The 15,602-nt window shown below is 41.3% G+C and overlaps 3 protein-coding genes and 1 long non-coding RNA gene across 7 annotated transcripts in view; 1 reads left to right on the plus strand and 3 right to left on the minus strand.

Annotated features, from left to right (window-relative positions):
- The window catches only part of LOC109484692 (centriolar coiled-coil protein of 110 kDa-like), a 23,353-nt gene that overhangs the window by 4,620 nt on the left and 3,131 nt on the right, over nucleotides 1-15,602 (plus strand). For all 3 annotated transcript variants that reach the window (XM_019788055.1, XM_019788046.1, XM_019788036.1), the window contains exons 2-10: nucleotides 9,190-9,357; nucleotides 9,571-9,699; nucleotides 9,944-12,031; nucleotides 12,250-12,324; nucleotides 12,434-12,531; nucleotides 12,665-13,118; nucleotides 13,261-13,380; nucleotides 14,061-14,162; nucleotides 14,458-14,571. In XM_019788055.1, coding sequence (XP_019643614.1) covers nucleotides 9,190-9,357; nucleotides 9,571-9,699; nucleotides 9,944-12,031; nucleotides 12,250-12,324; nucleotides 12,434-12,531; nucleotides 12,665-13,118; nucleotides 13,261-13,380; nucleotides 14,061-14,162; nucleotides 14,458-14,571 — 3,348 coding nt within the window. The remainder of the gene's footprint in view (nucleotides 1-9,189; nucleotides 9,358-9,570; nucleotides 9,700-9,943; nucleotides 12,032-12,249; nucleotides 12,325-12,433; nucleotides 12,532-12,664; nucleotides 13,119-13,260; nucleotides 13,381-14,060; nucleotides 14,163-14,457; nucleotides 14,572-15,602) is intronic.
- On the minus strand, nucleotides 29-2,902 carry LOC109485397. Of its 2 annotated transcripts, none has more exons than XM_019788966.1 (2): nucleotides 2,798-2,902; nucleotides 29-1,120 (listed from the first exon to the last, which is right to left on the minus strand). In XM_019788966.1, the coding sequence occupies exon 2, from the start codon at nucleotides 1,091-1,093 to the stop codon at nucleotides 263-265; it is 831 nt and encodes a 276-aa protein (XP_019644525.1). In that variant the 5' UTR covers nucleotides 1,094-1,120; nucleotides 2,798-2,902; the 3' UTR covers nucleotides 29-262. The 2 variants fall into 2 exon arrangements, 1 of the variants encoding a protein (XP_019644525.1); XR_002141123.1 differs by lacking the exon at nucleotides 29-1,120 and adding an exon at nucleotides 2,534-2,625.
- LOC109485350 lies at nucleotides 3,581-6,285 on the minus strand. The gene is made up of 3 exons (XM_019788911.1): nucleotides 5,713-6,285; nucleotides 5,176-5,338; nucleotides 3,581-5,020 (listed from the first exon to the last, which is right to left on the minus strand). The coding sequence occupies exons 2-3, from the start codon at nucleotides 5,293-5,295 to the stop codon at nucleotides 4,220-4,222; spliced, it is 921 nt and encodes a 306-aa protein (XP_019644470.1). The 5' UTR covers nucleotides 5,296-5,338; nucleotides 5,713-6,285; the 3' UTR covers nucleotides 3,581-4,219.
- LOC109486079 lies at nucleotides 6,294-9,020 on the minus strand. Its single transcript, XR_002141171.1, has 3 exons — nucleotides 8,772-9,020; nucleotides 8,003-8,160; nucleotides 6,294-7,643 (listed from the first exon to the last, which is right to left on the minus strand). It is a non-coding gene; the product is annotated as an uncharacterized LOC109486079 (long non-coding RNA).

Raw genomic sequence — 15,602 nt, forward strand, 5'->3', positions numbered from 1 at the left:
CATAGATTTAACTATGTCACAGAAACTGCATAGATGCCTATGCCCTATAGCATGACCATGGTCTATAGCTAATGAAATGCCTTTTAACCACTCTATAACTAAGATATTTCAGCATTGCAAATACATGAATGTACACCGAGTTCTAAGAACATTTATTTATCTTTCACCAGAAAACATGGCTCATACTAAGTTCTGCATTGTGATATTAGTCAGAAGACATGCAAGCTGTATACTAACTTAGTATTCATATTTTTATGAAGTTTTAGGACTGATGTCCTGTCTCCTTATCATTTACATCTAAATCAGTACAGGTCTCATTGGGTACAACAATGAGAGGATAGTAGACTTTGGACACTATGTCCTTGTTGGGTTTGTACAGTTTAGTAGAGAAGAAATCCCATAACATCTTGTTGTAACCCGACGTGCCTATCACAAGCAAGATGTCCACAGCTGACAGCAGTTCGCTGTAGTTTGAGGACACATTTGTGGCTAGGACGCTCAGTTTGAACACAGCCAGAACTGAGCAGTAGGCAAACTGAATCAGGTAGTTGAGAGCATACAATGCCAGACTCAAGAAGTATATGTAGAACATCTTGTCCCCTTTGCTGGGTGGGATGTGGTGAGTGAGAGAAATGACCAGGACTGCATCGGTCACATCTTTGAACATCCAGCCAAGGGCTGATTCGGCAATAGGATTGGCACTTTTTTGAGAAAAGCCAATTGAAATGTTCATCACATCCCATGCAAAAGCGACAAGGAACGATGTTAGAAAACTCAAGAACCATTTCTTAGATGCGCATCTCAAGAATGACTTCTTGAAGCCCAGAAACCTGCCCTGTGTTGCGATCAGCACGAGAAGGATGACTGTGTTAACCACAGATATGCTGACCTTCAGCTTTGGCACTAAGAAGGGAGGTCCAAGCTGAGTGTTGTTGAAGTTTGTACAGATGGTTGGCAGGCTGTCGTGGGCTTTACACCAGGTGATCTGGAAGTTGATGACGTTGCGGTAGGCACTGAGGCAGATGACACACAGGTGGACCAGGAGGAGCAGGTAGTAGCTCAGGAGGCCAGCCTTTCCAACCACTGCATGCATGGTGCCTATCTGATCTGAGACGGAAGACTGACAGAGAAAAATAGATCATTGGAATTTGGAAACGGTTGATTGTACGATTTTGTCATGTTAGTTGTATATTTGCTGCTTTTTAATGTTACCATGTGTCTTGAGTAGTGATTGCAAACATATGCATGTAGTCAAATGTGACCATATCTACAGTCAGTCATTGACTAACAAAAGCATTAGTGACTTAAAAAGCCATTCAGATCTTCATTTAGAAATGATCAAAGACTTGCTATATCAGTATATGTCGAGAATTTCTCAGATATTGGAGGTTTTTAATTTGTCAGTTGCTTTTTTGGAAATTTGTATGAGAAAAAGTCTACTTTATTCTTAATGTTTCAGTTGGACCTATGGTATTGTGGCGGGTAATCCTAAGCCAGGACTTCCTCCAAGGATTGGTACTTCCCCTGAAACTAAGGCCCGATTTAGACTAGAAACGCTTAAGGGGTTTTAGCCAGGGAAACGTTTCGGAACAGTTAACCGTTCCCGGTCTAAAGAGGAAAAAACGGTTTGTTATGGGTTTTCGCGGACCGTTTCTGAAAACCACCTCCATCGTGGTTTTCGACCGTTTCAGAACCCTTCAGCGGGGGGCCCGAAACGCTTTTTGCTAGGTCTAAAGTCAAAGGGTTTCTTGAAACGGTAAACCAGGTCACGTGTCATATGCTAATCACATGCTAATAAGCCCGCGCGCATCCGTTTTCTGGTAGATTTGCGCCATATTCGATTGTGTCCATTTTCGCCATTTTATATCATGTATTTCTCGAATTTTCGTCATCCTTTATGTCTGGGGGGATGGCAGAAGGCCAGGGGAGGGTATGGACCCAAGAAGAGATCCGCTGCTTGATCAGCTTGTGGGCCGATCAAACTATACAATCCCGCTTGGAGACCTCGCGTAATAAAGAGGGCATACAGATGCTTGTGGACGGGCTGGCGGCTGAGGGGTATTTACGCACCCCAAAGCAGGTTCGGGCGAAGTTCAAGGCCCTGAAACACAAGTATCATAAGGCCAATGAGGCAAACTGTAGAAGCGGCTCGGGGAGGTCATCATAGGTCACTGTGGGTCAGAAACATCCTGCGCCACGGGCGGCCCGAAACGCTTACGCCTCTGTGTCTAAAGACGAACCGTTTTCTGTGGCGAAACGTTTCGTACCGTTTCGAAACGGTATACCGTTTCTAGTCTAAATCGGGCCTAAGGCTTGTTATCTTTGTGGGAAACCTTTCTTTTAGACTTGGCCATATTCCAGTTTTTTCGACTGGAAAGCATACCAAGTAAGGCCACCAGAAAGCACAAGAAAAATCCTGTCATTCTTATTACTTTCCATTAAACGATGATCGCTCACTCATCACCATACACTACAGCGAGCTGAATTGGATATGTGTAACACAGTACAGTGTATATTCTAAATTGTTTAGTTACCAAGACACTAGTTGGTAGTCACAAAACCAGGACCGACGGCAGCTGAATACAGCTCGGCAGAGAGTTTTGAGCTTCAGCCTTGGAATCAGCCCTACAAGCAAAAAAAGTTTTGATGTATCATATTATCAACTCATCATATGTAACTTATACATGTATGTCACTGTGTTTAACATAACTAATGACTGTCAAACAAAAAAAAAATGATAAAAGATAAAAATTTGTCTTCCTGACAAGTTATATACTGCTAAAATGAGTTTACTTACCCAGAGCCTAGCCTGCAGCTGTGTAGTGAAATAGGCAGGAGGAAGTGATACACACTTAGTCTAACAGTAGTACTAGTTAGTAACACAGACACAACCTGGCCTATGGCTTCAGTGCATATGTGAAACAATGGAACTATTGGTAAGTTCCTACTTTCACTTTTCATGGTCATTACCATAGATTGGCTACCTTTGGGGAAGTGCATTATGAAACCTGGCAAGCTTCCAGCAGGCTAGGCTTATTCATGAACTGTTACCATGGCTTGTGAAAAATGTACCTTCAAGAAGCAAGCAATACATAGTTATTGTGACAACATACAATTGAACTGGCTGCCATGCTTGTCACGATGTCACTTCCAGCATTTAATTGAATTGACTGGCTGCATAAATCAAGAAATGGTACGGTAATTTGCAAGATGTCATGTTCCCTAATGTCAGAAAGGTGTATTTTCAGTTTAAACTGGTATGGTATTACATAATTTGCAAGATTCGATGTTGCCTTTGTTCATTGAATAATGTGTAGATCTGTCATGTTTGACTATTTCCATCTGTCATCTTGCCAAGAACTTTACGTGGTAATGGTAGGATACCAAGGGAACAAGCTATATCCAGCAGCATTGATTCTAGTGGACAGATAAAATGAATAAGTCCTAATTACATACCACTACCACCAGTCAGAATTGCTGTTTTAATTCATATTAAACAATTGACCTCGTAAAAGAGTCGTATTACCTTGCAAGTAAGCAATAACTTTTCAAGGAAGCCATTGAAAGGAGGTCCACAATTGATGCTTTTATTCCTCAGTTTCTTGTGAACACATAGAATTTATGTATTTTACTAGTTAGTTATTTAGTACAAATGTATATGCAGTAACCATCATACTCATACAGGTACTTTTTACCACATGTCATGAACAGTCGTAAAGATTCAAGACAATCAGATTAAATTTCTTACTTAAAATAATGATCTCTAACTTACTGACTTCTTACTTTTTGCCTTGCTATATATCCAAATTGCCCAGCTAGATCCTTTTGACAAGCTATCATAATATGATTACATACAAACATTCAAGGTTGACTATTCAATGTAATATATGATATATTTCATCATATGATAATACTAGTATATTTCTCAGCTATTCAATGTTTGTTAAACAAAAGTTTACAAGCTTATGTAGTAAATTGTCCCCAGTCATGTTTAGAGTTGTGGATTGACAATTTCTATGAGTCATATTTTCCTGGCCAAGTACTGTATACATAATACACAAACTATTGCTGTTATAACTTATATTGTTATCTCCCACTTGAACACAGAATCATTACATACATGTATTACTATATACATGTGTATGGCAATTGCTATAATCATATTTACTCTAGCTGAAGTGCAGTACAGTTCCATGTATCCTACACACAGAGTTTACAGTTAATCTGACTCAGCGTTTGAGTCTACTGGCTGCAAGTGCAGAGGATTGTACACAGACGTAACAATGTCTTTGTCTGATTTGTACAGTTTGGTGGAGAGAGAATCGTAGACAGTCTTGTTGTAGCGGGATGTGGCAACGGTCAGGAGGATATCTATCATGGACCAGAACTGCGATTTATTCGCCACAAGGCTGATCTTAAACACGGCAAGCACTGAGCAGTAGGCAAACTGTGACAAGTAATTAATGCTGTACACAACCACAGTAAAGCTGTATAGTAGAAAGGACTTACTGGGCTTGCTTGGTGGGATGTAATGAGTGAGAGAAATCACTAAGGCAGCATCAAGGATGTTTTTCATGAGCCAACCAAACGCTGTGATGGTAATTTGAAGTGCTTCAGAGTTCTGGAGCACAATAGCAACTGCTGTGTTTACAAAGTCCCATGTTATAGCCAGGAACAAAGACAGGCCAAAACTCAGAAGCCACTTCTGTGACCGGCACTTTTTCAGAGATACTTTGAATCCATAGAAGTGGCCATTGTGTTTGAGAAAAACAAAAAACAGGACTGTATTAATTAGGGAAGTCACCAGCTTGAATTGGGAAGTGAAGTACCTAGGCAAGCCCAACTCAGCAATGGTAAAATTTGAGCAGAAGCCGCCATGCCCCTTCTGGTTCTTGCACCATGTGTGTTGGAAGACTGTGATGTCATTGTAGATGTTGAAGCCAATAGCAAACAGGTGGGTGGCCACCAACATGCAGTAGCCCAGCTGGCTTGCCTTCCGGATCATTGATTGCTTGTCATCCTAAAAAGGAACAGAAAAGAATTCAGTGCTATTTCAACCAGAAACCACCTTTGTCTGCGTTTCTATCCAGCATCACTTCCTGTTAGTCTTCCTTCAATACCAAATGAATAGAAAAGTTCTACTTTCACATGTTTTTGTGAGGGTTGTACACTTACTTGAGAAACATTGACTGCTGAGTCTTTCTTGAGCAGTGGGGACTCTTCACCCGTACTCGTAGTTGAAGTCTTCCTGTTTTTTGAGGCCAGGTTAACATACAGCCGAAACTCTGCATCCATTGTGATGGTAGACTTCCACAAAACTCAGATGGCTTTGTCACACCTGCAGCATATTTTAGCTAAATTAATAACTAGATACATTTGTAGATTGCATGATGTAAAATGTATGAATTTCACTATTAATACATTAATAGTACATTACAGTAGATAAATCTGTATATGAATTGGAACTTGGAAACTGTAGGAGGTGTAGAAGATAGTAGGGCCAGTAGGCCTAGACATCCTGAAGTTCCCATGTCAATTGTGCTCCTGGCCTTACACTAAAGGCACTGGCAGAGTGCAAGAGGTAAAAAATGAAATACAGTTTTGAAAGTGTATGACGGTAATGTCATGTCAAGATTCCATGTAACAAGAAATAAGAGAATGTGGAATTTCAAAGTGGTACTGGTAGTCATGTTATAATAAAATGATACCTACCTTGATTCAGCAATCTTTCCACAGCAGTGCTGTCGTTGAAGTAGAGAGTGCCAGTGTGGCCGGGAGATGTATCTTCCGTAAATATACACTTAGTTAAATGTAATTGTCTTCAGGCAAAGCTGCTATAAATAGCTCTAAGCTGCTTGATGTGCATCTGCTTGTATACTGTGATCTCCAGTCAGCGAAACAAACTTCCTCATTTTAACAGTACTACTGTTATGACGGTGCGTTACTGGAGCATGGCTTATTTGCATAAAAGGGAAGTGAAAGCATCCCACAACCTTACTGTGACACCGGAACTTCCTCTTCTGTTAATAGCAGCACATTTTCTGCCCTGATAAGGAAGTTGCACAGGAATCTGCAAAAGTCTGATTTCTACATTTATTTTTGACAAATCAGCTCTTTTATACATGTAGCACCTATCTTATATTTGCTTTATATTAAGTCCAATATGTATTTTAATATACATTGTATTCTCTGATGCCTTTACTAGCTTTTTTTATCACCACATGTACATGAACAGCTACAAGACCTGGTTGATACATACAGTCTGTACATGTTGAAATTAGTTACATATGTTGAAATTAGTTACATAATATGTAAAAATAAATGTTATAGCACAGAGTTAACTCCATGGTTATAGGCATGCAACTTATCAACTGAAAGCACATGCTCTTGTTTCTTCCTCCACATGGATGGTGTATGTAGTATAATGTACAGTAGTATTGATGTATTCAAATGGGAGAGATAAGTTTATCATTAAGTACTAAGTCTTGTACTTTGATCTGGAACAATACATTGTATGTTAATGAAACTAGCTGATAGCCTCTCACAGTTTTCAACAACTTCTGCTTCAGCAGAAACCACCTCTTTTTTTAATGCATGTGAGAAAAGCTCCAATCATTCTAAATTTGTAATTTTGTAATATGATATAAATTCTATATAAAGTCTAACTTGTACCATTACTGATTTTGAACCAAAGCTTTACACATTACATATTCAACAAGTGCTAATATTTAGTTCATACTCATCGGGTGTTACAGTTATTGTTGACACTAGCATCTATTTCATTTCTGTCTTCCTCTTCATTATTCAAAGGTAGGTACGAATCATCACTGGGAATGATGAGAGGATAGTAAACAGTGGACACAATGTCCTTGTCAGGCTTGTACAGTTTTGTAGTGAAGAATTCCCACACCATTTTGTTATAACCTGAAGCAGCAATAGTGAGAAGGATGTCAATGGAAGTGAAGAACTCGTTGTCAAATATTTTGGATACAAAGCTCATCTTGAAGACAGCAACAACTGAACAGTAGCCAAACTGAGCTAGATAGCTTAAACCATACAAAGCAAGAGTGCAGATGTACATGCGATATGCAGGGGTTGCCTTGGGAGGTGGAATATAGTGGGATAGGGCAATCACAAAGACAAAGTCAACCAGATTCTTAGTCATCCACATCAAGGCTGAAGCAGTTATGGCAAAAGTTAGATGTGTTTGCGACAAGCCAAACACTGTATTAGCTATGTTCCAGGCTATAGCAAGACTCAAGCTCAAAGTAAAATTCAGAAACCACTTTTTTGGTGAAGCACCTTTGAAATGACTTTTTAAACCCCAGAAACTGACCCCTGTTTGACAGGAGCACAAACATGATGATGGTGTTTGTCAGAGAGATGGTCACTTTAATCTTAGGGATCAGGAACTGGGGGAAGACCCAGGTTCCCTTTGGGACAGGGGTAGGGTCGTCCCATGTGGAGTTCCAGCAGGACAGGTTGGCTGGAGGATCTGCTGCCATCTTCTGTTTCTCACACCAGCGTTCATGGATGGTTCTGGCATTGCGATAGATGCTGAGAGTGACGATAAATAGGTGTGTCAGGAGGAGCAGGTAGTAACAGCCACGTGCAACGCTGTAGAGGGCTGTCTTCCATTTTTCCTGCAGTAAAGATAGGTACAATGTACTTAACACAGCCACATACTAGTCATAGGAAACTTTGTACTGATACAGTAGAGTTGCAGTATAGTTTCCCCGGTTACAGACTTGCTGGGTTTTGGCTCACCATGTTGGTCTTGGCCAATTTGTAACCATAACATGTTAATGGGTAAGCATGTAATATGGTTTGTCATTAACAGAAAGGCTGATGTCACCTTTCTAGTAGGCATTTTGGGGTTAACTTCCTCTTTTTCTGTGTTGACATCATAATCAGTACAACACCAGACTGTGTGGTTAAAACTACAGAGCTGCAGTGTAAAAGCTTACTGTATATCACAAAAACATTTCTTTCTGTCGCTTACATTGGAAACTTTCAATGCAGAGCCCCTCTTACGCAGTGCAGACTTTGAAGTCCTCCTGATGTATGAGGCATTAATGTGCAGCCGAGCTTCTGCATCCATTGTGCTTGTAGTCTCTTACAAAACTCTGATGATTTTGTTACACCTGCAGAAGATTTTAGCTAAATCAATGAGATAGTTATCAGTCAATGTCAAACATCATTTTTATTATCGTAGTTCAGGCTGGTTGCTTGACATGTAAAGCTTCTTAATCATAGGGCTAGTTCTTTTGGAATTGGTAAAAGTACCCGGGAAAATTCAAATTCACCTAAAACAGAACTTTAATACAGGAAAGATACACATAAATTTGACATCTTAGCTCCAGTGACTATTTTATTTCATACTATAGGGAAATGTTCCTTTATAATATTGGACTATAAACATTGCTCATAATGTCTGTGTCTTGAACAAGCTAAAAATTTGGCCAACATGTTAAAGTGACAAGTGTAGTATATTTTTCTCCTTTGATAATGGAAATTTTTTCCTTTCATTTTACAGTCCAAGAACCTAGAATATGGTATGGCATGCACTTAAACTCAAAGGGCAGATAGACTTGTCACAAGGATTTGATCACCTTGACAACATGTGAACAATGGCAATTGTGTGCTATTCACACAAACAATGATACACTACAGAATGATAATTTGATGACAAAAGCAAGGAACATGCAACTACTAATGAACATTGTTAAACATAGAGAGTAAAGAAAATTTTGATTTAGAAGTAGGTTTACCTGCCAGTTGTTACATCAGATGTATCAGGACAGATTGTCCCAGTATAAGTCTCGTCTTGTGCATGTCTCCTACTGTCCCACAAGGAACCAGCGAAGCTTGAAAAGTCAGCTGTTGGCTGTTGTCCAGAATTATTATTTGCTTGCTCACTTCCTCTTGCTGGCTACATACAAGTTCCCCTTTCTAGTCCCGATTTGGCTTCACACAAGTCCCCTTTTTTAGTCCCTGTACGTGGATTGCCTTTATAAAACATCCGTAAGGGCCAATGTGGGATTTCTATCGGCATCTTCATGCAGAAATAAAGTGTGCGGCATGAAGCTGACAAAAATGATGTGATTTCCTTTTTACAATTTTGTCATTAATTCCTTGAGAAAGCTGACAGATCACATTTTGAACATCACTATATTTGTATCTTTTCAGGTGCCCACTTCCCTGTCTGCCATGCCTGAGTTTATGGACTTCCTGCAGGCCCAGGCTGAGGCACTAGATGTCCTCACACAGAGCATGGATACTCTGGGAAGGGAGGAGGAAGACACAGGTTTCCAGTCATGCATCAAGTTCAATGGAATTCCAATACTCCCACCTGTGGTATGTTGATAGATAACACTGTTCTTTATATGATTAATATGCTTTATAAGAAATGGAAGAGTAACATAGAATTTGTGTTGAGCCCTGGAGGATTTCTGATTGAAAGATATACATCTTGAAGTTGATCCTTAGAAAAATGATTAGGTAAAGCATTACCAAGTCTTCTCATTATCTTCACCTCGTGCACACCTATACCATGATTGTCCCACACAGATGGATGAAGGGCGGTGTCTAGAGATGCAGCGTTACCGACAGCTGGCAGCAGGAGTGGAGCACAGACTGGCTGTACAGAGGAGGGACAGACTCCTCAACAGGGTCCAGTCAGTCATACAGAAAATTGAGGTGCTTACAAAAGTTACATCATTTCTAACCTGCAGAATTTTGCTTTCTTGTCACCTGCTATAACTTAGTGTAAGATTAATTGTATACCTGTAAATTGTAAGAACACTCAGCAGTTGCTTTGTACTTATAGTGACTTCTTCTGGAATATTAACTCTACAGTGAAGTAGGGGGAATGTGAAAAGAAAGATCACTACTTGACTTCACTTGTTTATTGTTCAGGTATTCCTACCATTTTGTTTTCCAGGAGAGGAGAACCCCAACCCCAGTCATCAGTCCAGATGTGAGTGGTGGAGACCAGTCTGGTGTCAGTAGACCTGGGGACCACACAGCCTCTTCCTCCCACAACATTCCTTACAACCCTCTCAACTACTCCTTCCACGACTCTCAGTCTGACACTCTGTCCTCATCAGATAGAGACACCCCAAGGGACAAACATACAGACTCGCAGAGAAATGATTTAGAATCAAAGTCTGGTCTTGAAAGAGATGTAACAGAACTTGATGCAGGTAGATCTGACAAAGGCAGTGATGATGGGCCAAGGCAAAGATACAGTAGGGAGTCAAGCAATCAGTCCAGTGACATGGGGGTAGATAGAGAACCAAGTGAGGACAATAAGGCAGTTGAGAGAAGAAAGTGGTCTTCTGAGGGAGAGGGTAACACAAGTGGGCAGTCACCGTCCTCAGATGGGTTTGAGGGTAGGGTACGATCAGAGACAGTATCTACAGAGGAATCTGAAACAAGAGAAAGAGTGGGCAGTAGTTCTGGTGATGACTGGGTAGTGAGGGACAGATCCAACACAGGGACCACAGAGGGGAGCCTGGAGGAGGTGGATTACTACGGTATGAGCCTGCAGAATTTGATACGCAAATCTGTGGAAGAACAAAGGGCAGAAAATGCAGTTCCAACCCACAATCCTACAACCTCTGATAGTGGATCGGTGATCACTAATTCTCATGCAAGTGAGGGGGATGTCAGGGATGCCGTACTGAACACTAATAATGCAGATATTAGTAACCATGGCAATATAGAGGGACCTAACGTCACGGGACAACTTAAAACTTCTTCTTCCTTTGAGGGTGACCTAAAGATGGCAGGGTCCAGCCAGTGTACAAGCAGCAGCAGTAGCAGTGACAGTGCCCTCAACAGAACCATCATAGCCAAGGATGAAAGCTTGCAGGACAAACTCACAGAAGTGCAAGGAGAACGTCCTGGCCATGGTGACAACATACAGGGTATGAATCATACAGTAGATTGTGCAAACATCTCTGGTAGGCAAAATGAGTCAAATGGTATGGATCTCAACAAGGAGATTGACAGGTCACAGGAAGAAGGAAAGGAGAGTGCTGTGGACAGTGGTGTTGCCACAGCGGAGTCCAGAATCCGTTCTGGTACTGATGATAGTGTAACAAGTTTGCTGGGCGAGTACACACCTCTTCCCACAGTCAGTCCCAATGTAACACCAGACGTCTCTGACATCTTGCCTACCCACGGTGGACCTCCTGTGCAATCTGACATGTCGGACACTGTGCTGCCAACACAAAGAACAAGCACAGCAAACCCAAGACAAGACAACAAGCTTCCCGAGTCAACTGAAGAACCATCTGCGCACACTCAGACACTGACGACCAGTTCTATGTTCTTCATGAGTACTGACGAGTCCCTGAATACTGCAGCCCAGTCCTGCACCCTTCCCATCAGCCCTGTGTCAGAGGACAGCGATGCGACCTTGAGGGACTTAACTGACTTTGAGGAAGAACGAACAAGTGCAACACCGGTGCCAGACAAGCAACAGACAAGACCTGAAGCTACTGTTGCAGGCAAACATTCATCACGTAATGACATACCTGGCCATTCACCTGAAGGCCAGGAGTTAACCAGGAAGAAGGGTGACGAGGTTTTGACACCTAAGCATGTTCGTAGGGGGTCCTACACCCTGGCCATGCCCTCCCCTGCACTGCTGCAGGCAGAGGAGAAACAGAAGGTCAGCCCAGAGGGGAGAAGTGACTACCTTGTCAGAGAACCGGGACAGCTTCCTGTTCAAAGCAGACAGAATGCACAAAGAAGTGGTGTTTATTTACCGGACAGTGGATTTACGACTAGATACAACAGCACTATACCAGCGAGTAGAGCAAGCCACCCTCCAACTACTAGTACTACATCTGTAACAAGTGCCCAAGAGCAGTATCAACATGGGCAACAAACCCAACATACTAGTACCTCTAGACCAGACAGTTCAGATATTGTATCAGGGGAAACCCAGAGAAAAGCTGCACCTGACAACCCTGCTGAGGCTTCTCATGTACCAACAATTAATCCAGAATTCTTAGAGCAGGTCAGTTTTTTTAATTCTCTGCTCATACCATCTCATAAAGGTTAGTAATAAACCATATCCCTTTATGTTTTATGTAGACTGAAAGACAATCAATTGAACCAAAGTAAAAAAAAATGTCTATAATGCTGCAAATGAATGACTATTCTATCTGTTGCCTTTAATGATATGTATCAAAATGAAATGTAATCTTCTAATGGATACAAATGCATGTCTTCCAGGAGCTTCAGAAGTATGAGGACCTGAAGGCCCTGATGCAGCATCAGCATAAGATGCAGCTGGCACTGCTGATACAGGTAAACATACATGTATTGTATACCTGTACTAAAAGTTAACCTTCAGTGATGAGATTCTAAATATGACAAACCTGTTGTGTAAATAACAGTTTACTGACTCCTGTTTCAGGAACAAGAGAGGCAGCGGCTCGCCATGCACCAGGAGCTGGAACTGCAGGAAGAAAGGATCAAAATGCAGAAAAGTAAACTTGAAGAACAATACAGCAGGTTAGTTGGGAAGCTCATAAAATGTCACAGTTTTGGAAGATATACACCTGTATGTTGTTGCCTCTTAGATCTGATGTGACTTTTCTAAAGAATTTTAGCTCATATGTGAAGCCTTATATTTCTGAACCCACAGGCAGGCAGAATTGTGTGAACAGGAGAGATGGTCTGAATCAGCTGCAGCCTTACGACAGCTGGAGGGCAGAAATGCGCTTCCACCCTCCCCAACCCACACCTTCAACAGACCCAGGACTGTGCCTGTCACAGCAGCATCTGAGCAGTACGGCGTGACTCATCCTGAGACCAGCACTGTGGATTCGTCCTTCCCAAAACAAGGAATCTTATCAAAAGAACAGCCTAGAGATGGAATAATCTCTTCTAATTACGTTCCCACTAGTGAAGATGCTGTATGGCGACACACACAGGCTGATACCAGCACCAGTTATGTACCCCCAAGTACCACACATAGCCAGACAGCCCCTACTTTACAGAGGAATCCTGTCAGAGTACAGGAGCCGTTTGTCTGGCATGGCTCCCCTGTACCCAAACCTGAGGTCCCACCACCACTCAGGATGACTATAAATGACACGGTAGGATCATCTAGTGGTTCTCCATTCAACTTGATTGCCCATTATAGGAGTTTTATTATATATATTTGAGTAGCATTTGGGTATACTTAGGTACCGGGTATACATTTTCGGCCTAGTTGTAAAGTTGTGTTGTACCTTTCAGACTGCTGTGCCACCTCACCTACAAAGCAAGTTTGAGCAGTTATCAGCAGCTGTAAAAGGTTACCTGACCAGGAGACTCCTCAGAACTGAGAAGGTGCAGGCTTTGAGGAAAACTATCAAGGTAAAAACTTCCAAACATGCATTGGAGCAGAACAGCAGCAAACACTTGTTCAACCTGTAGTGATATTGGTCATTGCAAAAACTCCATTGTCTTGATCCACAGAGCATCTTGGGCTATAGCCTATAACTATGAGTATGAAACAGTTGACCTCGATTTGTGATGGTAGTGCTCATCTTTCTAAAGCAAGGTGCATTAGTGCCATGATGCATTAGTCTGATTGAAAAGCATGCTGTAACCATGGTTTATGTTGGAATATGTTAACCTGATTACCCTAGTGTCAGCCTGGCTCCTTTACTTCATTATCTTAAATGTAGGACACATTCCACTAATTTGTCCAGACCTGGCTCCTGGATTATCTGGTTGTGGTACACCAGACTGAAATCAGTCGGTTTGAATAACTGTGTAACAAAACAAACAGAAGTCCAAGTTATTCAGTAAAACAAGGTATATGTATATGCTGTTTGTGTTCTTTCTCTAGGTGTGAATAAACTCCATTTGTCACACGACTGTAGGCTTCTGAACCAGAGTCATCACTCTTATCAGCATTCTTAAACAAACTTGCCATTGGTCCTACTGTTCACAAATGAGACTATACAGTCAGAAGTAGTAGTGCAGTAGAAATTCAGTCAATTTATTGCTTCCTAATGTTCTATCCAACTGTTCGCTGTCTTGTTCTACAGGACACGACAGAGCTGATCATGAGCCTGCAGCAGGAGACGCCCATCAGGAAGGGCATGGTGACGACTCAGGATGCAGAACTGGTGCAGAGGGTCATGGTGCAGGTGGGAACATGCACCTCACTTCTTATGCTCTAATGTCCTACATATTATAAACTCTATTGTTATTGTTGCATGCATTTTGCATCTATTTAAAGTAGTGAAAAATCTGCTCTACTTCCAAATGTTTTAAATGTATTCTATGTAATACTAACAAAAAATGTGACTGTCGACGTAGTAATTTGAATGAAAGTTCTTCTTGATGTTATAACTTACTTAGGATTTCAACATGAGAAGGATCAGAGGACTGATGAAAAGCTTGATGCTAAGTCTTAAAAAAATCTCTTACTTGTGCCCACAGCTGCAGGCAGCTCTCCTTGAAGTCCATGATGTGTTCTTCCAACTCCCAGTTCAAGGTCAGATGGCCATCATCAGTCATGATCGCGACATCCAGGAGGAGAGGAGGATGAAGATGGTATGTTGGATCTCTTATGTTTTACTCGTACAGGAATAGGTTCATGAAATAGGTTCATTTGCCAGGAAAAAATGTCCTGGTGGACTACTATACATACATGTAGGTACTGGACAAACAAGAATTTAAATCACTCTTAGGCCACACCAATTTAATTTCTTGGTTAACGGATTCGCCGCTTCATTTTTTTTCTGATTTACAAATGAAAATAAAAATCCAGAATCTACTGCAAAATGCTCATATTTTGCCCTGAACAGTTGAAAACAGTCCTTTTCATCCTACTTGTTACAGTTATTCCATCTTTCAATGCAGTGGTATCATTAAAAGTTCAAAATTCATTGCTTAAATTTTGGACCAGCCTGGTATGTTGACTTAATGGCTCCTATCGTACCATTTTGGGCCATAATAGGATGCCTAGGCCTGTTTTTATTTTTATTATTTTTTCGCCTGCCCGCTCCATTATTTTTCTTTAAAAATCCGTTAACCAAGAAATTAAATTGGTGTGGCCTTAGAAAGGAGAGTGTAATATTGTAGATCCTTCAGTTCACACCAAAGATCTTTATATAGTTTCTAGTGCAAATTACCAGTTCATGTTGTTTTATTTCTCTGCAGATTAAAGCAGAATCTGCAGCTGCTGAGAAGAGACCCAGTCGTTTATCCAGTGCGACTCAGAAGGCTCTGCAGAGGAAGCGTCAGCTCAGGTAGCTGAAAGTTTAACTGTCAATATTACTTGTGTCATGTTGGAGTAATGGATGGTCTTAGTACATGGTCAGGCCCAAAGCCATGTCATTTGTAACCAGTTACATTGGTATACTAATATTGGTGTTACTGGTAATGTTACATGTATGTGCCTCATTTGTTGAGTTGATACAGACTTGTTGATATTGACTATAGTTACAACATTGATATGCCTCTGTCTGTGCTGTTGTGTTCTCAGGGCAGCAGAGGCAGCAGTATTTGGTCGTTCCCTGACAGCTCCTCCAAGGTCAAGTTCCACCAGCCCCAGCAGAAGGAAAAATACCATCAACCCCAGG

This window comes from Branchiostoma belcheri, unplaced genomic scaffold (assembly GCF_001625305.1).
Source record: "Branchiostoma belcheri isolate BF01 breed outbred unplaced genomic scaffold, Haploidv18h27 scaffold11, whole genome shotgun sequence".
Classification (NCBI taxonomy): Eukaryota; Metazoa; Chordata; class Leptocardii; order Amphioxiformes; family Branchiostomatidae; genus Branchiostoma; species Branchiostoma belcheri.